This window comes from Gadus morhua, chromosome 23 (genome assembly GCF_902167405.1).
Source record: "Gadus morhua chromosome 23, gadMor3.0, whole genome shotgun sequence".
In the NCBI taxonomy this organism is placed as follows: Eukaryota; Metazoa; Chordata; class Actinopteri; order Gadiformes; family Gadidae; genus Gadus; species Gadus morhua.
In genome coordinates, this window is record NC_044070.1 from 2612900 (window position 1) to 2636169 (window position 23270).

Consider the following 23270-nt stretch of genomic DNA (forward strand, 5'->3'; position numbering starts at 1 on the left):
TGGAATACCTCGACTCAAGACACGGATACCACGGCTCCCGGGACCCGAGCTCAACCACGTTCAGACAGCACCGGAGACATTGGGTTCTTACTAAATACAGGGCCGCTACAACGACACGACCATAGGGGGGTGCTGCCCCCCGCGGCCCGCGCGCACGCACACACACACACACACACACACACACACACACACGCGGAGGAAAATGGTTGAAAGTGATATTATTGGTTAAATTTAGTTTGAAATAGTTCTATATTCCATATCACTGATATATAAGTTTTGGGTCAGTAACAAGGGTCCCATGTTAACAGAAAACTAGTAGTAGTATCCCGTTCCCACTCGATCCAATCAGGAGTGATAACCCCACTTTTTTCCCCAACAGGACTTTAGACTGACTAACATCAGTAAACTGGAAGCTCAATAAAAACTCAATACACATTTAACTTTTGAAAAAAAACTCTTAAATATTTATTGGTTTGAAAATACAGAGAGAAACTGCATAGAGCGATGGATGAGGAATCACAGCATATGGCACTTAAACACCTAGATAAGTCCCTGGACAACATCACGGCTCCTCCTCTAGTGAAGGTGAGAGGACAAGGCGAACCAGCCGTCACCGCCCCCCTCCTGAGAGGGGAACACAGTCCTTATGAGTCGGTCTGCAACGCAACACCGAGAAACACAACCCAGAGACACACAACAACGAGCAACACAACACAGAAACGCCTCTCCACCAACAGTCCTCCTCCAGAGAGTAATCCAGACAGTGTTGCCAGATTGGGCCAGATTTCCCACCCAACCTGGCAACACTGAACACAGTCCTTATGAGAGTCAGTCTGCAACCCGACTCAGAGCCAGGTTGCCCTCCTCCCAGCCGCCGGCCTGAGAGGCGCACCACTCCGAGGACCATAAGGCTGAGGGGGGACACCGCCGTGTCTGGAACTGACCGGCTCTCACTCTCTGGAGTCAACATGTTAGAACAAACCTTTAGTTTCAACATTAGTATCATTTGGTACCTTGGGCCATCTGCTGTCCTGGCTGACTGCTGCAAGTCTGTCACTAACACACACACACACACACACACACACACACACACACACACACACACACACACACACACACACACACACACACACACACACACACACACACACACACACACACACACACACGTGGAGGAAGATGGTTGAATGTACTGTAAGCGATATTATTGGTTAAAATAAGTTTTAAATAGTTAGATATTCCATATCCCTGATATATAAGTGTTGGGTCAGTAACAAGGGTCCCATGTTAACAGAAAACACATTTTCTAGTATCTCGTTCCCACTCGATCCAATCAGGAGTGATAACCCACAAAGAGGCGGTCCTTACTAAGCGTTCAATAGCACGCAGCAGGATTTCAGTGTTGACCGACAATGGCGACACTTAGTGACTTACATACATGTATCATTCTTTAACCGTGTCCAGATAACCATCCTCCATCTTGGTTAACAAACAAACTTGGCACCACAAAGATGAGCATACGTCCACAAGACATTGGAGGTCAACGATGAACGTGGTCCAGGAACACACAGGGGGGACGGGGACGGGGACGGGGACGGGGACGGGGGGACGCGGGGAGCTAGGGGCTCAGCATCAACACCCTCCTTCTCCCTGCTGGGTCAGCCCCTCTGGACTCGTACCTACGACCATCACAGCTGATATTGATGGATGATATTCAGATAACATCACTCCCTCTGTGGTGCTATTATTTAAGGCAGTGATATCATGCTTTTTGACTTTTCCCTTTGCTCTAGAGTGTTAAGTCCGGGCCAGGGGGAGTACTCGGCCCACCGAGATCGCCCCTCAGTAAGTTCGTGAAACAGCTCGTCTGCGCTCAAACTTTACTTCCGTAACAGTGTGACGTCAGACGTCAGAATGCGCAGTGGGCGGTGCTGAAGTGCAGAAGCCCCACCTCCCTGCTACCCTCAATGTTTACTACTTCTCAGGGGTGTGAGGTTGCAGACACACGCGCAAAGCGTTCAACCAATCACAAGTCTGCTGTGCAGACCAATCACAGCAGACCGGGCTACTCTGGAGGGGGGCCTTAAAGCGTCATGATACTAAACAGAAACATTTTGAAAGACACTGAATTGATTTTTGCAGAAATGAACAGTGTAACCCTATTCTTGTAGTACCCCTTAATTCAACTATTAACTCTAAAAAAGCATTTTATGGGATCTTTAAACTGAATGGAGGGATCTTTAATCACCACTCACAGCTGGTTCCCAGCGCGGCCCTGGGACCTCTGCTGGTCAGGCAGTGAGATGGACGACTCTGGGGTCCTTCCTCCTGGGGGTCAAAGTAAATTACAATATTGTGACTTGTGTATGTAACATTCAATCTGTTTGGTGTAAAACTAGTTTCAAACCGGTCCTGGGATAGGGGGTGACAGCAGTTCAATGGATGATCAAACAAAGAAAATAACAAGAAAGACTAAAAGGTAAAAATAGATAAATATCTATGTGGTATCCAACTTGTATTCTAAGGTACCTTCTGAGAGGGGGCTGAAAGCAGAGGGGGGGATGGGGGAGATGGAGGGGGAGACGGGGGAGGCGCTCTGCTTCTGCTGCTCTATGAGCTCCAGCAGTCGGCCCCTCGCCGCCGCACTCTGCCTGTTGAGCTCCAGGAGGCGCCGCTCCACACTGCCCCCGCTGGACGCACACGAGCCTGCAGCCTGCACAGGAGACAGGAGGGGAGGAGGGCAGGTCGGCTAGGTACATGCACATTCTTGCATTTGACCTCAATGAATTTGAGGCAGTGCTTCTATCTCAACCTTGATAATGCCAACTTTTCATCGGATTGCTCCGGACTCGCCATTTCTTCTGCTTCATCGTGTGTGTGTGTGTGTGTGTGTGTGTGTGTGTGTGTGTGTGTGTGTGTGTGTGTGTGAGTGTGAGTGTGTGTCACGTGCGTGTGTGGCGGCTTGTGTGTAAAAACACTGGCTCCGATTGGCCCCGATCGTGAAATGACTCTGCCTCATCCAGTCATAATTAATTATCTCGTCGTTAACCCGAACGGTCTCCTCACTAGCAGTTTGTGTTTGGAGCCAGGGGTGCGTTCCTACACTTATTTTTATTCAATCAATTCATAGTAATGCACCGCATTTAACGTGCAGTAACGGTAACGGCGTTGTAACGACGGAAACCGTAATTAGTAAGATTACCCCGTTGCTGAAAAAATAACGGCGTTAGCCGTTCTTTTAAACGGCGTTATTACAAACACTGGCATAGTCGCCCTTCGACTGGCCTACAGGAGATGTTAATATCTTTCCATTTCTGTAGGAGCTTCGTGCCAATCCAAAGTGACTCCCACACCGAGGATCAACCTTCCACTGAGGGGAAGGAAGGCCTCGGTCAGGTGGACCTGCACCTCTGGGACTCGAGACCTGCTGGGTCTACTGTACCCTGGAGACCTGCTGGGTCTACTGTACCTCCGGAGACCTGCTGGGTCTACTGTACCTCCGGAGACCTGCTGGGTCTACTGTACCTCCAGACACCTGCTGGGTCTACTGTACCTACGGAGCCCTGCTGGGTCTACTGTACCTCCGGAGACCTGCTGGGTCTACTGTACCTCTGGAGACCTGCTGGGTCTACTGTACCTCTGGAGACTGCAGCGGTCCTCCTCCCGTCAGGGGGTCCTGCTGGGTCTCCCTCTGTGGGCCAGCAGACTCAGCCCTCCCACCCCGGGCCCCCGGCCCCGTGCTGCCAGAGGACCAGGAACCCCTGGCCTGGGAGGAGGAAGAGGAAGAGGAGGAGGAGGAGGAGGCTGTGGCGGTGCCTGGGTCTGGGGAGCAGCTGAGGGCCGACCCCAGAGCCCTGGCCTGGGTGAGCTGCTCCTTGATGCGCTGGTTCTGCTGGCTCAGCCGCGTGATCTCCGCCACCAGGGCCTCCTCTGAGAGGGCGGGCCGTCCCTCGGGGTCAGAGGTCACGGGGGCCGGGGGGAGGGTGGAGGAGGAGAGGCTGGCGACCTCCCGGAGACCCCGGGCGCCGTGCCGGGGGCGGTCGTAGCGTGGACTGGGGCCGCGCTCTGGAGAACAGAAGCGAGGACACGTTTAGCGTGATCAGTTAGCGTTTAGCTTGTGTGTAGGAGCGTGAGGGAGCACCCCCTGTCAGCAGCTCACCTGGGGGGCCGTGGGGCAGGTGGTCTCTCTGCTGGGGAGGGGAGAGCAGGACAGCAGAGGAGGCGGGGCCTTGGGTCAGGCGGGGCTCGAACCCGGCATACAGCGAGTCACTCCCATAATCTGAACACAACACACAGCGCACCGCTAACACAAGACACACAGCGCACCGCTAACACAAGACACACAGCGCACCGCTAACACAAGACCCACAGCGCACCGCTAACACAAGACACACAGCGCACCGCTAACACAAGACACACAGCGCACCGCTAACACAAGACACACAGCGCACCGCTAACACAAGACCCACAGCGCACCGCTAACACAAGACACACAGCGCACCGCTAATACAACACACACAGGGCACCGCTAACACAACACACACAGCGCACTGCTAACACATGACACACACACCGCTAACACATGACACACAGCGCACTGCTAACACATGACACACAGCCGACCGCTAACACAACACACAACCCACTGCTAACACAACACACAGCCCACTGCTAACACAAGACACAGACCACCGCTAACACAACACACAGCCGCTAACGTAACACACAGCCCACCGCTAACACAAGACACATAGCGCACCGCTAACACAAGACAGACAGCGCACCGCTAACACAAGACACACAGCCCACCGCTAACACAAGACACACAGCCCACCGCTAACACAAGACACACAGCCCACCGCTAACACAACACACAGCCCACTGCTAACACAACACACAAGCCACCACTAATACAACAAGAAACACACACCGCTAACACAACACACAGCCCACCGCTAACACAACACACAGCCCACTGCTAACACAACACACAGCCCACCACTAATACAACAAGACACACACCGCTAAAACAAGACACAGCCCACTGCTTACACAAGACACAGCCCACCACTAACACAGCACACAGCCCAGCGCTAACACAACACACAGCCCACTGCTAAAACAACACCAAGCCCACCGCTAACACAAGACACACACTGCTAACACAACACCAAGCCCACCACTAACACAAGACACACACCGCTAACACAACACACACTGCGCTACCACGTTGATGACCACGGGATCACCACCAACTGCAGACCAGGAAGACACTTGACTACCATTCACCAGCTGATCACTATAGACAAGCAGCTGGTGGTGGTGGATTATTGACAGCCTTGGGTTGTCTTTAAACCCCTGGGTGCCGAGAGTGAAGTAAGAACACGAATTGAAACCCACAGAAACTACATTCTCCAGGTTTCCTGTTGATGGGACTGACGAAGACAGAAGCGTATAATTGGACGGCAGAGATTTAAAAACCACGGCTACATTCATCCCTCCAAGCAGCTGTACAACTCTACTTGATACATTCAAGTTCACTCTGGGCCCTCAGACCTGGGCTATGGGAGAGTGGGAGAGAGTCATTAGGAGCACCCAGGAGTCCTCCCAGTAGGTCCACTCCTCCCAGTGCCTGCACCACCGTGTCCAGCCGCTGCTCCAGCTCAGAGGTCCGCTGAAGGAGACACACCTGGTCAGGAAAATAAAAGTTAGAAATATGTGTCAGTAAATACAGTATTATGGCTTGTTATAGAAGTTAGTTATGATTTAAAGATAAAGCGCCTTTGTGCGTTCCATCTCATGTTTCCACTGTAATGTTCCCATTGATTCTTTGTGTTCGATAAACCCACTTGGAGCATGAGCATCGTTGCGGACCTTCTCTTCCCTGTCTCCCACCGGCCTCCTGCAGTCATATTCTCGTCTCAGCCACTGCATGTGTATTTCTCTATTTTTTACCTTTTGTATTTGAGGTGGTCCATGAAAGATATTGATTACGTTTTAGCGCTACACCTGTAGATAACAGTAGGAACCACTGCTCTAAAGGACAGGGGATCCAGAACATGTGTGATGAGTTCACCTGGACCAAAACAGATTCCTGTAGGTTTTGTTGTAGACAAGAGTCACATCATGATGATGTTCATCAGATCCCTCACTCTACAGTCGGAGTACTCTCTTAGTTAATAAAAAGGTACACAGCATTTTGTACATAGATATGCACTGACCATGTATTGGAACCTGAAGGCTAAACACACAGCGTGTTTCTGTTTGCGTGGTTCGCCTAGGGAGATGTCTGGACGTGTGTGTGTGTGTGTGTGTGTGTGTGTGTGTGTGTGTGTGTGTGTGTGTGTGTGTGTGTGTGTGTGTGTGTGTGTGTGTGTGGGGGGTGTCATGTTGTTCCTCACCTGCAGGGCGGCGCTCTCCTCTCTCAGGGCCAGGCTCTCTGCGCTGAGGGCATCTATCAGCCCCCTCTGATCCAGCACCACCTCCTCCAGACGTCTCCTCTCACCCACCTCCCTCTGCGCCTCCTCCTCCCTCTGTAGGACGGACGGACAGACAGACAGACAGACAGACAGACAGACAGACAGACAGACAGACAGACAGACAGACAGACAGACAGACAGACAGACAGACAGACAGACAGAGCTAAATTAATTCCTTACTCCCAGAATCGTACAGAACCATACAATATGTTAGAATGTTCAAACCAAACGTTACATTTAGAAGGGCAGAGGGATTCTTTTGGATCTTTTGGTCCATCTGACTTTCAAACAATAAAATGTACGTTATTCCTTAACAAGATATGGGCATGCTGATATGCCTTGTCTGTTTTATTTCATCAATCCGGAGTTTGAGGACATGGTAAAGGGTGACCTCTTTACTGATGAACAACAGACGGGGGCCTGGGACCTTATCAATGCAGTGCACCAAAGCGCTCCTCCGGTCAGGGCGTGGAGAGGCTGGGGGACCTGGGGGGCCGCCAGGCCTCGTGGTGATGTGAGGGTCGGGCCCCCGGCCCCAGCGGCCCTCACAGCAGCAGCCTCACCTGTCTGAGGAGCTGCACCACCCGGCCCAGGGTGGAGACCAGCGCCACGGAGAAGCCTGTGAGGCCTTGGGTCCTGGGGGTCGGTCCGGCCCCAGAGGAAGGCTGGCCCTCTCTCTCTGGCTCCTGGGGGCCCATGGAGTCCAGGTCCTCCTCCACCCGGCCCAGCATGCCCTGCAGCAGGTCCAGGCTGGACCGGGTCCCGCTCAGGGAGACGGCGGACCCGTCCATCGGTCCGGGGGTCTCAGCGGGGCGCGGCGTGGCGGGGGTCTTCCTCTGCCTGCAGGGGGCAGCACCGGGCCGTGCTTGGAGACAGGAAGACATGAGGGGCTAAGGCAGGGGTCGGCTACCCTAGGCACGCGTGACACCACTGGCACGTGGCAGCATAATCATTGGCACACTTAAAATAAGAATAAGAATAATCTTATGTTATTATTAAAAAAATTCAACCGCAATACGGCAGAGTAATTATTTACTACCGATTGTTTTTTGCACTTTATTCTGTTTTGGGCATTTCCTCCCAGTGCAAATATGATTAAATGAGTTACTGAAGGCAGTGTTCTGAAATGGGATCAATTGTTGCAAGTGGCCTGTATGCATCGCCTTCACATGGTTTTGCAAAGCTGTACACGTCTTAAAGATATTGATGTGGATGATTCCAACATTCTCATCTATTCTTGTTTTTTACATTTCTCACAGTGCAAATATGTTTTTAAATTTCTGAGTTTCTGAAAGTGGTGTTTTAAGATGGGACACATGTAATTATAATTTGTAAGCCCATGTAGCAAATATAACAACCAAAAAAACATTTAAAATGTTGATGCATGATTGTGGACTATATGGAAATAATACAATTCCAGGTCTTCTGGAAATGTTTTTGGTCGCTGTGTCATAATTCAGCTTAATATTTAATATATTGTTGCTTAAGGCACACTCATTAACGAGAAAATGTCAAACTGGCACAGTGGCACTGCATGTTGAAAAGGTTGCTGACCCCTGATCTAAGGCCTTCAACGCTGGGCTATCCTCCTCGTTTCACTTTAGATGAGTTTATGCAGGTTTAAAGGAATCGTTTCTCACTTCCTACTGAACATATATTCACATTTTATCACAGCCCAACAGAGAGTATTTTATTATAATAATAAATATGTGTCTGTTTGTGGATTCTCATTTACTGTAGCAATACAACTGTGTTCCTCTTCCCTACATACCATATGTTCATATTCTTTATCATTAAAGCTGTTTGCTGCCACAGAGACAGTTTCCTGCTCCAATACCTGATGAGCTCAGCGAGTCCTGGACGCCAGGCCCCGCCTCCTGCCCTGCCTCTGATTGGCTGGTTCGGGCGCACACTCGCTGCACTGCTACCGTGGTGTTGAGGCCTTCAGTGGAAGACAGAACAGTTTGACAAAGTCTAGTCTCCAAAGAGTTTTGCTATTGCAAGAACCCGAATAAACCAGCATGAACCAGCATGAACCAGCATGAACCAGCATGAACCAGCATGAACCAGCACGAACCAGTACGCACCAAACACAACATCCGCCCTGTGTTTCTATTCCAGACCCTGGGGTCTTCATACACTGACCTGCTGGGTCTGGAGCTGTGGCTGGGGCCAAGGGGGGGGTCTGCCCGCTGGCCCCCCACCCTCTGGACCTGGAGCTGGGCTTGGCCCTTGGACCTGGGGGCCCTCCACCCGGCCCCGACCTGGTTCTCATCCGGCACAGGTCAGACCTGCAGAACGTGTACAGAGGAAACACCACCTTCAGACCAGCGGTCAGTCTTTAACACCACCCTCAGACCAGCGGTCAGTCTTTAACACCACCCTCAGACCAGCGGTCAGTCTTTAACACCACCCTCAGACCAAGGGTCAGTCTTTAACACCACCCTCACACCAGGTCAGTCTATAAAGATCCCATTCCCATGGCATGAAAATGTCACTTTATGAGGTTTTCTAACATTAATATGAGTTCCCCTTAGCCTGACTATGGTCCCAGAGTAACTAGAAATGGCGTTAGGTGTATAACGAGCACAAGGTATCCTGCCCTGCCTTTGAAAAAACCGAGCTCAGACGCGCCGATTTGGTCACACGGGGAAATGTTACCTCCCCTTCTCTGCTTTTCCCCCTCAGAGAATTTGGCCCGCCAATGAGACAATGAGCTACGACTGTTAACTTCTTTGTTAATTGGATAACCGTCCTGCTGTGGTTGTTGTTATGGCGCATAACACGTCGGGTTCTCTAATGTCTCTGGTATTTCCACAACGAGACTTGTAGTGGGGGTTATTTATCACAGCCATGGTTGAGAAGGAATTGGGGGGAAATGACTCCCTGAAGTACATGAACCGGGAGGCACCATCGCCGCGAGGCACGCTGCCCGCTTCCGAGGCGGTGGTGTCTCGTCAGTAGGCAGTGGGGCTCCAGCAGGAGACAATCGCGGGCAACAATCTCTTTCTCCTCCATGTCGTGGTTCAGTCTACTTCAGATTGATGTGGAAGTGGAAGAACCACAGACGTCGGAGAATCCGACGCAGTCGTTCAGCTTTTGGCCATGATAATATATATTATATGATGCAGATATCCATGTATAATATGATATTATTTAGATATAGAGCTCCAGGCCTCCCGCCAGACAACCCGGATTGTTCTAGAATGTTTACAGAACACGGCCAAGGGCTGCGTGAGCCTCGCCATTGCGATACATCCACTGTAAACAGAGCGCATGGTAAGCTGCTCAGGGCCACACCCCCACCCTCCTCCTTGACCCGCCGTCTCTCCTCCTCATTTGCATTAAAGCTACAGACATCGAAACGGCGCGTTTGGGGAAAGCTCAATGTGCGACTGGCTCGGAGTGGCTGTAATTCTGCATCACGGCTGAATTTCGGGAACGTCTTTAAATACTGTGTTGGGGGCCCACTAATACCTATATTAAAGCATCCATAAAGTAGCATACCATGGGACCTTTAACACCACCCTTAGACCCTCAGACCAGGGGTCAGCCTTTAACACCACCCTCAGACCAGCGGTCAGTCTTTGACACCGCCCTCAGACCCAGTGTAAGACCACACAACGACTACCCCTCAAAACAGACCCCTGGTTGAGGAAGACCTCTGACTCATCACCTGGGTCTTTGACCAGTGACGGCAGCGGGAGGCGGCTCCTCTTCGCGGTGCTCTCCCTCACACTCTTCCAGATCATTCAGAGCCTGCAGATGGAATGGAGCAAAAACAAAGAGCTCTCCTTCATCTGGTGATCGCAATACTAAACAAAACTACAGAGAAATACATGGAGACAAAGCATACTTCAGTATAGATATACAAGGTATGTTAAAGGGGAACATCGTTTTCTGTTCATCATGTGGTAATACGTCTTATAAGGCATTATATCACCATACTAAAATAGGACCATCATTTAGAGCCACCAGGACTAAGATTTTATGTTTTCTCAAGTCTCCAGCAACCAGTTAGTGAGCATTCCCTCCCCTTACGTTCGCCTTGTGAGACTCTTTTAGTACACGCTGCCGTCACACCGATAGGACGCTCACACACTACGACGGAACCAAAAGAGTATCCCAGCGATGCAAAGGGTCATCACCATGGGGATAACACGCCCCCCTCCACCCTAGAACACACACACACACACACACACACACACACACACACACACACACACACACACACACACACACACACACACACACACACACACACACACACACACACACACACACACACACACACACACCTGCTGATTCATTGTTGTGTGGCTGAGGAGAGACAGCTGGGTGGGGGGGTCGGCTCTCCGGACCACCGGCAGCTCAGAGTCAGAATCACAGTCCGGAGCCATCGTCACCCTGGGGTGTCCTGCAAGCGGTCATATACAGGACACACTGGTGAGAACACACATATACAGGATACACTAATGAGAACACACTTCTATATCTGCATCATATATAGGACAAACTGGTGAGTCACACTTCTATATCTGCAGCAGGGTTAGGCTGCATCAGGGCCAAGTAAAAACAAACAATAATATAATAATACCTGAATAAAGAATGAGGGTTGGACCCAAACATCTTCTAGAGGGGCTGCAGCACCATGCTTCTTTCCAGAGCCACATCATTAAAAAACAGCTCTTCTCATTTCAATGGGCAGGCCAAACCCCTATAGGGTGGCGAAGTCACGCCCCTTCCAATAAAGCCCATGGGACCTATGAGATCGAAAAATGTGAATGGGATTCAATAGAGAGAAAGTAATTATTTCCTGGTCCCAGTCTTTATATGCCCTGGATTACACATTGTTTGTGGATTAAATTGATAATTTTTCAAGCAAAGAAAACTAAAAGAATTCGCAAAGAAGTTTGATAATGTTAGGTTTTGTGTGAGGCCGCTTTCTGAAGTACAGCTCTTCGCTGCTCTCGACGCGAATGATATACGTCTCCACCTGCACCTTGGAACTCATGTCGATCTCTCTGCTCCACTTCACGGCATTTTTCCAAGGGGAGGATAAAAGCATCGAAAGAGGTGAAAACCATTATAAGTCGGGCATGTGGAGAGTTTCAGTTATGCCCATTGGGAGATTGTCGGTCTTGACTACGCCAGTCGCAGGGAGTGTGACGTCACATACGAGACGTATAGTCTTTCTCATTGTGTTTTCTCTACAGCCTTTAACTGAACAATTGCACAATAAACAGTCAAACTATTGACATGAAAAATTATCATTGAAATCCAAAAAGAACATATGTGTTATCCGGGGCATATAAAGACTGAGACCAGAAGATAATTATTTTCTCTCCATTGAAACCCACTCATATTTTTGATCTCACAGGTCCCATGGGCTCTACCGGAAAGGGCGTGACTTTGCCACTCTATAGGAAGCCCCAACCCCCCCCCCCCTACCATTGGTGGTAATGAAGGTTTGGAGCAGTGCTGGCAGATATACAGTGGCTGTATGCAGTGCTGGTTTGAGTGCTCTCACTGGAAACACGTCTTAACGTCCAGTGAAAACACACCAATAACATGGTTTGTTCACAGTGCAAAGTTTCAATCAAACTGCACCAAAGCACTGGTGCTATTACAGATAAGAGCGGGTAAACAGACACAATATTCTGAATGATGGTCACTAGAAAAGGGAAATAGGAGGAGTTTATTAACAAATGACAAGCCTGTTATTATTTGTTGGAGTCGATTTTTGATATAGGAGGCGGAGGAGTTGGTTTCTGGAGGTGTCTGTTGGTGTTATACAGTCAGTATATACCTGTTTGTCTGTCTGTGTGGATACAGTCAGTATCTACCTGTCTGTCTGTGTAATACAGTCAGTATCTACCCGTCTGTCTGTGTAATACAGTTAGTATCTACCTGTCTGTCTTTCTTTGTATACAGTCACGATACCTCTGTGTCTTTCTATCTTCCTGTGCTATACAGCTAGTATATACCCCTGTCTGTCTATGTTGATACAGTCAGTATCTACCTGTCTGTGTTAAACAGTCAGTATATACCTCTGTGTCTGTCTGACTGAGTTATACAGTCAGTATCTGTGTATCTGTCTGTCTGTGTGGATACAGTCAGTATCTACCTGTCTGTCTGTCTGTGTCTGCATGGATACAGTGAGTCTGTGTCTGTGTGGATACAAACAGTGTCTACCTGTGTGTCTGTCTGTCTGTGTTATGCAGTCAGTATACCTGTGTGTGTCTGTCTTTCGGTGTTATACAGCTAGTATATACCAGAGTCTGTCTGTCTGGATAGTTAGTATCTACCTGTCTATTTGGATACAGTCAGTATCTACCTGCCTGTCTGTGTTATACAGTCAGTATATACCTGTGTGTCTGTGTGGATACAGTCAGTAACTACCTGTCTGTCTGTCTGTCTACATGGATACAGTCAGTATCTGTCTGTGTGGATACAGACAGTTCTGTCTGTGTGGATACAGACAGTGTCTACCTGTGTGTCTTTCTGTCTTTCTGAGTTATACAGTCAGTATATGCCTGTGTGTCTGTCTGTCTGTGTGGATACAGTCAGTATCTACTAGGGCTGTAACGATACGCGTATCAAACCGAAAATCGCGATACTCAAAGCCACGAACCTGTCTCGCGGTGTGAGAAGGCAGAAGCGCGATACGCCCTTTCTAACTCTGCGGTCAAATTGTCCGATTGAAATTTGCTAATAATTTGTCTGAATAATAGTCTGCTGACAGCGCCCCCTCCTATCGATGCCGTAAGTATGCGACTGCAATCCTCCGTGGCTACGGAGGATCGCATTTCTCCACAGCCGTCGAAGTGCTCATATGCGATATGAACGACATTTATCCAGAGGGGGCCTGTGTGATCCTGTCTCTAGTGTTTTGTGTGATTGACTGGCAGTTTGTCTGCTTATAGGTCGGAATGAAGCGGCCACCGATAATTGACAGGATGGGTACTTTATTCTACCGGACTCGTTCGCTTCTTCACTAGACACACGCGCTACCGCTCGCTCTCCTCGCTCGTCCACTCACTCGCTGACGTCACTCACACACGCATACGCACATTGCCATTCTGGCGCACACACATATGCTACTCGTAACGCCTCGTTATTGCGACGTTCATGACATTCAGGTTTTTCTCCATCTATTGAAAGATAGGCTATTAAACATGTTGCATTCTATACGGCCTGATTATGTCATTATTTAAGCTACATAGCCTAATAAGAAGTGCTAATAAGGATATTTGACTAAACCAACCAAACAGTTGAAAAGAGCATCCTTCCACACGTTATTTCTTTATTCATTTAGCTATACTTTAATAGTATTCTTTCTGTTCAAATCTGTTCAGTGTTACAAATTATTTGTTATTAAATGTTACATTAAGTTAATTGGTATATAAGTGTTGTTTAAATAAAATGCTTTTTAAATTTCAAAAAATCGTGGGATGTATCGAACCGTGGGTCAAAAATCGTGATACAAACCGAATCGTGAGTTTGTGTATCGTTACAGCCCTAGTATCTACCTGTCTGTCTGTCTGTGTGTATACAGTCAGTATCTTTCTGTCTGTCTGTCTGAGTTATACAGTCAGTATATACAGTACCTGTGTGTCTGTCTCTCTGTGTGGATACAGTCAGTATCTGTCTGTGTTTGTGTGGATAGTCAGTGTCTACCTGTCTGTCTGTGTGGATACAGTCAGTGTCCAGATGTCTGTCTGTCTGTCTGTATACAGTGAGTATCTACGTCTCTGTCTGTCAGTCTGGATACATCAGTATCTACCTGTCTGTCTGCGCGGGGCGTCTCCGAAAAGGTCCTTGACCACGGCCATTGCTCTGTCTGAGCGAGCCAACACATCCTGGAGCAAGAGCTGGTCAGAGAACACCTGCAGAACAGAACACTGGTGACCCCTCAGACATACCTCACCACATTGACATGAACAACACGTTTATCATACTGTCAGTCCCCGAGGTAAAGACCTGCTGACATGGTGAACCCAACCAGCTCAGACTAGAGACCGCGCCTCAGCAGGTAGAGCGGGGGTCTCCCCGTCCCCCCCTGGCTGAGGGTCAGGGTGTCCCTGATTAAGACCCTCACGCTTACTGAATGTGTGTATGAATGTGTGTATGAATGGGTGTTTAAATGCGTGTATGAATGAGTGAATGTGAGACACACACTGGAAAGCTCTTTAATGCATTCCATTTATAATAAACACATGATAAAAAGTGAGCCCATTCTTTGTTTCATGACCAAACGTGATATGGTGTGAGCCAGGAGCCCCCCCACCTCCCGGATGATGCTGAGGCTGGCCTGGTCCATGGGGGAGGGGGTCCCCAGGACCCTGTGGCGCCTCCTGACACTCTTCTCCTTCAGCTCCCACTGGGCCACCGCAGAGTTGTGGGACTTGTGGATCTCATGGCGGTGGACCTACACACACACACACACACACACACACACACACACACACACACACACACACACACACACACACACACACACACACACACACACACACAGGGCTAGGTATACGTATGTTCGTGGAGTGAACTAGTAATAAACATTGTGTCCGTGCATCTTCTCACCAGTTCGGCTGGCGTCGACTTGTGCACAGAGAGGTCGTTGACGGTGCTCTGCAACAACAACGATAAAGGACAGGCAGGCTCACTATCATCCCCATGTGTTAGTAGTTAGTGTTAGTGGTTCTGATGCTGTAACTAACACTCACAACCCAATCCCTACGTGCGGCGGCCTTCTTGGGCCGGGCGGACCTCTTCCCCTGGCTGGGCTGCAGGCGTCCAGGCTTCATGACGATCTCTAATGACATAGAAAACCCTTCTTAAACTCCTCTGCCCAAATTAGATCTTCATAAAAGTTGACGTGTTTTCCGCCACAGCGAGTTCGATATAATGCGCCAAAACATCACATAGCTAGAAAGCACTCCATAGTTTACCTCACGGTTACTCCCGATGAAAAGAGGTGATGAGCACCGAGCCGTCCTGAGCCGCTCCTCCGTGTTGTGCGATGATAACTGTAAATATAATGTATTGATAATAGAAGAGGAGGTCAGGTGCTACAGGACGGATAACAACGTCAGGATATACTCATTCAACAGTTGACCTGCGCGCCACTTCCTGCGCGGTCGCAATAGGTTGTTACTAAGGACGCCCGAGGACGCCTCCTGACAGAGGGCATTGTGGGAAAACAAACCAAAGTATGTAATGTATATCCTCACCACTTGATGGCGCCATAAGCTTTAAAGTCGTTTATTCGTATTTTTGAAGAAATTCCCCTGGACGGTGGAGTGGTCTCGTAGGGGCGGCAGAGGTCGTACAGACAGGTTTGTTTTCCCCTGGAGGAGAAATGCTAATTATTGTTTATCTCTCTGGATTACGACAACCTCGCGAGATTTCAAACGGGGGGCTGTTGATCCTCTGTGTTCGAGCCATCGCCCTGCCCACCCTAGATGGACTGAGTGGCACCTAGGCTCCTCATTATGGCGAGGTGCAGGAGGTAGGACATGTCACACGGCTCTTTGACGCACGGCGAGGCTGGCGCCACAAACTCACTTTTAGACCAGATCCGCAAAGGCAGCGTCTGCTGATTCTGTTTTGCTCCCGCAATGCCGACAAGGCCGTTGAAGTTTAGAAAGGGATCTGAGCGCAGTAGACCCGGAGCTCCGGGGACAGGAGGGCTGATTTTGGAGAGCATCGCCTCGGCTCGGCTGAACCTCTGGAGGAAGGAGAAGCTCTCAGCAGATCCCCATCGACGGAACGGACCATAGTGGATTTACTACGCGCTCTGCGGTCTCCTCCCTAGTTCATCTACTGGAGAACTCTGCTCCATGTGTTTTCTGGGTCGGTATGCATACATCTGGATATTTATTTTGTTAGGCGGAAGGAGTCGTTCGGAAATTGGATTAAGACGATCGAATTACGCAGGGGGAACTCGCCTCACCAATGAGCGCTTCCAGGCGGTCTGACTCCATCCATTCATCGACCCCGTCCCGTCCCTTGCGTCCCGCCGCCCTACCGTCCCGTCACTTCTCTGGGAGGACATAGAGAAGCGTTTCCACCAGCTTTGTGCGTGTGTGCGGTAAGGAGGAGCGCGCCGGGATGCGGGGCGCTGTCCCCATGTCCGTCTCCACGGCGGTGACCCTGCTGCTGGTGGTCCTGGACGTGCAGGCCAGCGGGGAGTACTGCCACGGCTGGCACGACGCGCAGGGCGCCTGGAGGGACGGCTTCCAGTGCCCCGAGAAGATCGACACCGAGGACGCCATCATCTGCTGCGGGAAGTGCGAGCTGCGCTACTGCTGCGCGAGCACGGAAGCGCGGCTGGACCAGGGCACGTGCGACAACGACCGGCCGGAGCCGGAGCCCGGCGGCGGGGGCGCGGAAAGGAGCGACGGCGGGGCAGGTAACGCGGCACCAGGGGCTCTGTGGGGACGGCGTTGGTGCAGGGCGACGGGGAACGTGTAGCGTGTGTTTGAAGTCCTTATGGAGGGAGATAAAAGTCCAAATGTCATCAGAAAAGATTGTTCAAACTGTATTACGCACACAATGTGCCAAGTGTGCCTCTGATACACGTCTGCTTAAGGGATTTACCCTAATGCGTTATGCAATATTCAATTCAATAGTTGGGTCATCCAATAGTTGGACCTTTCAATCATTTGGCAAACAAGAAAAAGGGATTTTAGATTTGATTTAACTAACAAAACACAAAGAAGAAATTGAATGCGACAAGTGTGATGTAAGGGTTGTCTTTCTAAGAGTTTTATTCTGCTCTCTCGTTTGTCCGGCGAGCGACAGCTGCACAGGAGACAGGAGACACCCCTCAGAAACTTAACTGCCCCAATCACTCACAAATGGCAAATTGTGCCGTGCGAAGTTAAAAAAAAGCTGTGTTTGTTCTAGCTGAACACATGCGGACCTCACCGCCCTGTCCCCACGAGGATCAGGTTGGACCTGACCGGATCCACCAACTCGGGACGGCGCCGACAGCGCACTGTGCGTAAAAGCAAAAGGCGTTATGTAGGCCTATCATTTCCTAGAATTGTGGGTCCCCGTCCCCATCCAGTAACGGCGGCTACTGTAATCCCCTCTGCCTTCCAGGGGATTGAGCCTAACACCAGCTTTCAACGAAAACCTCACGCAGGCTCTGTGTGAGTGGCGTCTGGTTCCGTAAAAGCCAAACCTTTGAGCCTCAGTCTTCTGTAGTTGGCCTATTTACATTCTAGGTGGTTTGGTTTCCGGTGCAATGTGTCTGCTGCTCGAGGTAATTATTTAGTCTCCATTGCAGTTGATTAATCATGACCTGGTTCACACAATTGTGGTTTTGCTGGCTGGATTATTGGGCCTATAAATCCTTGAAGAGGCCTCAAATGTATCTAATGAGTGTCACATTGTAGGACAGACTTAGAAAGACCTCAGAGGACCCGACAACAGGTCCTCTGCCGGCCCCCAGAAGTTATTGTGCTTATGAAGTCTTCCTTCCAAAACCAATAATCGGTCAATTGTTCAAACGATCATCCCTCCTCACCCAAGGAAGAGCGGTATAGATTACCAAACTGTGGACTTCAGCCGAAAGAGCTTAAAACCAGCTCTGTTTTGGCTCCGTTGGTCCCAGAGAATAAGGAGGGTATTTTGTCGTGAAGGCCCCCACTTTGATGCCCCTCATTGGTTTTCCTTCCACTTGGCGGCCAATTAATCACAGAGTGAAGGCAGCGGGGGCGGGGCCAGACCCAACAAATCATTAACGTACCAGACGAAAAGAAACATGTGGTAAAGGAAGGAACAGGAGAATGGCCCTGGGGAGAGTGGTCCCAATAACGAAGGCTGACTGTGTGTGGGGAGAGGTCCCCACAACGAGGGCTGACTGTGTGTGGGGAGAAGTCCACACAGCGAGGGCTGACTGTGTGTGTGTGGAGAGAGGTCCCCACAATGAAGGCTGACTGTGTGTGTGTGTGTGTGTGTGTGTGTGTGTGTGTGTGTGTGTGTGTGTGTGTGTGTGTGTGTGTGTGTGGACACAGGTCCCCACAATGAGGGCTGACTTTGTGTGTGTGGGGAGAGGTCCCAACAACGAGGGCTCACTGTGTGTGTGGACAGAGGTCCCAACAACGAGGGCTGACTGTGTGTGTGTGTGGGGAGAGGTCCCCACAAAAAGGGCTGACTGTGTGTGTGTGTGTAGGGAGAGGTCCCCACAACGAGGGCTGTGTGTTTGTGTCTGTGTGTGTGTGTGTGTGTGTGTGTGTGTGTGTGTGTGTGTGTGTGTGTGTGTGTGTGTGTGTGTGTGTGTGTGTCTGTGTGTGTGTGTGTGTGTTAGGGCCATACAGCTGCCACAGCTCAGTCTGGCAGCAACAGGTGGAGAGGAGTGACGGAGAACAATACAGCCACTTCACCCTCCATACAGACCTCTACATCTACGTGGAGGACATGCTGACAGACGGAGAGAGGGACATAAAGTCAGATTGATAGATGGACAGAAAGACGGACAGGTCATCTTTTTGGACAAACATTTCCCATGTCCACACCAAGAGGAGTCGTTACACTGCCTTTATAGGAGCAGAGAGCAGAGAGGAGAGAGGAGAGTGGGGAGAACAGTCCGTAACTTCTACCTGAACTCTCCTATTGAAACCCCCAGGGTCAACAGCTCCCCTGTGGCGGGAGCTGGGGGCCAGGGCACCTCCGTTCTCCTCCGCTTACTGAACCGCCTTCCTTGGAAAACCAACTGGGTCACCCCCCTCGTCCCCTAGACCAGATGAACTCCAGCGCTCAGCACAGGGGTCCTGGCTCCAGTGGCAGGGGGGATTATGAGCTACATTTGATGTGCGCCGCAGGGGGGGGTCTCAGGAGACCCCGCGCTGGGCGGATATCAAAGCGGGTGTGAGGGGAGGCAGCGGGCCAGTTGCCACCTCTCTGAGGGTGTAGGGTTACGCTAGCGCCGCCGCGGTGCACTCCCACTGGAAACATAGCTACTCCTCAGGAACAATAAATCTGAACAAATCACTTCTAATATAACATGTGCTTTTATTGTGTCCCTGCAGGCTGGGTGGGTGTGTATGTCTTTGTCTTTGCTCTGTTTTTCTGCCTTAAGTTACAGAGTGTGGTAACACCTCGATGATGACCTCATCACGCCTCTCACCCGCTCGCTGCCAACAGAAAACCTTCCAGAACATTCACAGTGTGAACTTCAACCCATATTCAAGACTCTAAAAGCACCTCTGAAACAGGCCTGCCTGCTTTCTCTATGGCGGAGGCTAAAATGGAGCTGATGTGTTCTTCTCACCTTTAAAGTTCTTCAGAAGAACGAGACCAGCGTTAATGTGAGGAGAGATGTGAGGAGAGTAGCAGAATGAATCTGCACACATGACTGTGGTTGGAACAAGCTCACTCTGTTCACTCTGGAGTGTTTAAGACAGGTGAAAAAGAGAGAGAGAGAGAGAGAGAGAGAGAGAGAGAGAGAGAGAGAGAGAGAGAGAGAGAGAGAGAGAGTCTTTATGCAGTCTAGGGAACAGAAATACCCTTATCTGAACATGAATAAACGTCACTCTGACCACTAGCATGTTGAGGTACAGTAATAAGGCAAATAAGGGGGTTGATATTTGTGTTGTCAGTGGGGCTTAAGAAGAACAACACACACATGTGGGTGTGCGTATGTGTGTGTGTGTGTGTGTGTGTGTGTGTGTGTGTGTGTGTGTGTGTGTGCGCGCATGTGCATATGCGTGTGTGTGTGTGTGTGTGTAAAGCTTCCCAGCTGGAAGCGGGATTAGAGTAGATGAAAACAAAGTTAATAACTGCTAATGAGAGACCCCGGCTCCAGGGAGTCGATCTCAGCTCACCTCTCTTTGTTCACCTCTCTCTCTCTCGTTCCCCCCCCCCCCCCCCCACTAATTCAGAAACATAACGCAGCCAACCGCATGGTGGGGCGGGGGCGTCAAGAGGGCGTTCCCTTTTGAAGTCCAAAAGAAACCCAACATACAAGGAGGCAAAACGAGAGCGTCGATGTGCTCCTGTGGTGGAACATGAAGCTCTCTGTGAATCTTACCGCTGCCTCATGTGGCGAAATAAACATTTGGGGTTGAATTCCATCATTCTAATGCTCTAACCCCCCTCACTCTCCCCCCCTCACTCCCCCCCTTCCCCTCTCCCCCCCCACAGTGCCCATCTACGTGCCCTTCCTCATCGTTGGCTCTGTGTTCGTGGCCTTTGTGCTGGTGGGCTCCGTGGTCGCCGTGTGCTGCTGCCGCTGTCTCCGCCCCAAGCAGGAGCTGTCGGGGGGGGCAGGGGGCGGGGGCCGTCTCCTGGAGACCATCCCCATGATGGCCAGCGTGGGCACCTCCAGGGGCTCCTCCTCCCGCCAGTCCAGCACCGCCACCTCCTCCAGCTCCTCGGCCCCGGCGGCGGCCCCCCGGCCCGCCCCCCAGCAGATGATGCACGCCCAGGCGTCCTGCTGCGTCCCGGGGGACGGCAGCGTCTTCGTCAACATGCCCACCAACTTCTCGGTCCTCAACTGCCAGCAGGCCACCCAGATCATGCCCCACCAGGGACAGTTCCTCCACCCGCAGTACATCGGCTACGCCCACCACGCCATGTCCCCGGCCGCCGCCTACATGGACCCCAGCCACCAGGGGGTCTACCGCCAGCTGCAGTCCCCCTTCCCCGCGCCCACCAGTGTGGCGAGCATGGCGGGTGAGCAGCTCAAGCACCCTGCGGTGACGGTGTGAGCGGGGCCACCTCGGACTCAGTGAGCCTCTACACGGGACGTCCCGGCCCGGCCAGAGACCTTGAGGTTGTGGAGGACGTGGAGGACGAGGCCCGGCCTGTGGGGGGGGGGGGGACAGGAGTAGTGTGGAGTCAGGCTCACATGAAGGACTCTGAAAAGGCTGTGTGTGTGTGTGTGTGTGTGTGTGTGTGTGTGTGTGTGTGTGTGTGTGTGTGTGTGTGTGTGTGTGTGTGTGTGTGTGTGTGTGTGCCCAGTGCTTGTGGTGCAGGACAGATGCGTGTATAATGTGGCTGTCTAATACACAAAGACACTGCTATGGCCTGCTGGGTAATGCAGGGCAGATGGGTAACACTGCACATCTTATTACCCCCTTAAACCCAGTACAGACCCTGTGTGTGTGAACGTGTGTATGTGTGTGGTTTTGTGTATGCGTGCGCACGTATGCGTTTGTGAGTTTGTGTGTGTATAAGTGTGTAGTGCGGGAAAGAGAGACAGTAAATGGAAAGATGAAATATGTGAGCCAATGTGTGTAGACACAGAGATGACTAATGGTGGGCCCGCCGTACAATGAGGGGATACGGGGGGAGAGAGAGAGATCACACACGCGCTGTGTGTCCCACGCGCACATCTGCGCTATGAATGAATGGGGAATGCATCACGCTCTATTGGATGGGCTCTAGGTGCCATGTATCAGGGTGTGTGTTTGTGTGTGTGTACTGTACATGTGAGTGGGGAACAACTTGTGTGTGTGTGCGTGCGAGTGTGAATGAGTAACACAGCTGGTGTGATGGTAAAGTCTGTCTCCTCTCCCTGTGGAGCCGTTCTGACCGATGAAGTGAACAGGGCAGGAGAGTGTGACAGAAATGCCTCCTCCTACACACACACACACACACACACACACACACACACAGACACACACACCTCACCTTAACTACTGCTATCCCAATCATGAATACACACACACACAAACACACACATTTACACTTAAGAGAAACCATGGAATGAAAACATACTCTCATAAGGCTGGCAGTAAATGTACATTTGAGGTGTGAGAGTGTTTGGGGAGAGAGAGAGAGAGAGAGAGAGAGAGAGAGAGAGAGAGAGAGAGAGAGAGAGAGAGAGAGAGAGAAAGACAGCGATAGAGCAAGCAAGTCATGAATGGAAAGAAAGAGCATTTTCCTATGTATCTGCGAGTGACAGCCCTCGGAAGATTGCAAATTGAATTATGCCGTTCAACATTTGCCAACCGTCTCCCTTCAGTTGTTCCTCATGCGAGGGGCTTGTGGGAAAGGACTGATCGCTGGCATGGTATCGGAGGCCATTTTGGATCAGTCATTTCCAGCTTAAATCAGTGATTATCCTAAAAACGACACTGAAAGATGCCTTGGTATCGGCCTGTTAATCTTGTGTCTTTTTTAAATGTTTGGGAGCATTTTGTGGTGGTTTTACCGTTGCCTCTGTGGCGGTCTGCTGGTAACTGAGCTTCAGGAATGTACCGGGCCATTACACTTACAGTCTGATGGCTTACAGCTCAGAAATCAATATGTCCGTTGTGCCTTCTCCTTCCTTTTAACAGCCAGCAAATTGTAATATACATTTCTTTGCCAAACAAATATAAAATGGAGAATTTTTTGAGGTCAAAATGTGATTCTGTCCTTGAGGGATCCCAGGTATTTTGTTGCCATTTTTCATATGAATCCTGAAACAATAAAGAAGTATAAAACATTACAGAAAATAGTTTTTATTTGATGTGCGGGTCCACTTCACTTATTGACCTCCTGGTTCACGATGAGACCAGAGACACAGACCTTGAGACCAGAGATACAGACCTGGAGACCAGAGACACAGACCTGGAGACCTGGAGTTGAGAGCAGGCTGCAAGTCCATGCTTATCCCTCTGCTGAACACACACACACACACACACACACACACACACACGCACGCACGCACACAACCTCGTACATGCTGACTGAAGGCCTAATTACACCAACAATGGGAACGCATCAACTTACAAGACGCCCCAAAACAACAAGCTGGCGCGGGGCGCTTTGGCGTGGGCAACAGAGAGG

General features: G+C 50.5%; 2 protein-coding genes across 4 annotated transcripts; one reads left to right on the forward strand and one right to left on the reverse strand.

The window, feature by feature from the left end:
* Positions 1 to 435: 435 nt before the first annotated feature.
* Positions 436 to 15809, reverse strand: spice1 (spindle and centriole associated protein 1). 3 transcript variants are annotated; one of them, XM_030349204.1, is made up of 19 exons: positions 15716 to 15809; positions 15434 to 15511; positions 15209 to 15297; positions 15066 to 15113; positions 14770 to 14910; positions 14266 to 14368; positions 10778 to 10896; positions 10156 to 10238; positions 8625 to 8770; positions 8317 to 8421; positions 7043 to 7344; positions 6402 to 6533; positions 5557 to 5689; positions 4160 to 4279; positions 3638 to 4065; positions 2530 to 2713; positions 2256 to 2328; positions 1014 to 1056; positions 436 to 624 (listed from the first exon to the last, which is right to left on the reverse strand). In XM_030349204.1, the coding sequence occupies exons 3-19, from the start codon at positions 15287 to 15289 to the stop codon at positions 577 to 579; spliced, it is 2289 nt and encodes a 762-aa protein (XP_030205064.1). In that variant the 5' UTR covers positions 15290 to 15297; positions 15434 to 15511; positions 15716 to 15809; the 3' UTR covers positions 436 to 576. The 3 variants fall into 3 exon arrangements, with proteins under 3 accessions (XP_030205064.1, XP_030205065.1, XP_030205062.1); XM_030349205.1 differs by lacking the exon at positions 15716 to 15809 and having other exon boundaries at positions 1014 to 1050; positions 15434 to 15630; XM_030349202.1 differs by lacking the exon at positions 15716 to 15809 and having other exon boundaries at positions 15434 to 15630.
* shisa2b (shisa family member 2b) lies at positions 15786 to 22929 on the forward strand. Its single transcript, XM_030349206.1, has 2 exons — positions 15786 to 16896; positions 20637 to 22929. Exons 1-2 carry the CDS (start codon positions 16596 to 16598, stop codon positions 21200 to 21202), a joined length of 867 nt encoding a protein of 288 aa, XP_030205066.1. The 5' UTR covers positions 15786 to 16595; the 3' UTR covers positions 21203 to 22929.
* Positions 22930 to 23270: the final 341 nt, after the last annotated feature.

Bases quoted from the DNA above. Each gene is read 5' to 3' on its own strand.
- spice1 (XM_030349204.1), bottom strand. From the start codon at position 15,289: ATGAAGCCTGGACGCCTGCAGCCCAGCCAGGGGAAGAGGTCCGCCCGG. The intron at 8,422-8,624 runs GTCAGTGTATGA...CTTCCACTGAAG, and splicing joins CACAGCTCCAGACCCAGCAG to GCCTCAACACCACGGTAGCA. The intron at 6,534-7,042 runs GTGAGGCTGCTG...TCCGTCCTACAG, and splicing joins TGGTGCAGCTCCTCAGACAG to AGGGAGGAGGAGGCGCAGAG.
- shisa2b (XM_030349206.1), top strand. From the start codon at position 16,596: ATGCGGGGCGCTGTCCCCATGTCCGTCTCCACGGCGGTGACCCTGCTG. The intron at 16,897-20,636 runs GTAACGCGGCAC...CCCCCCCCACAG, and splicing joins AAGGAGCGACGGCGGGGCAG to TGCCCATCTACGTGCCCTTC.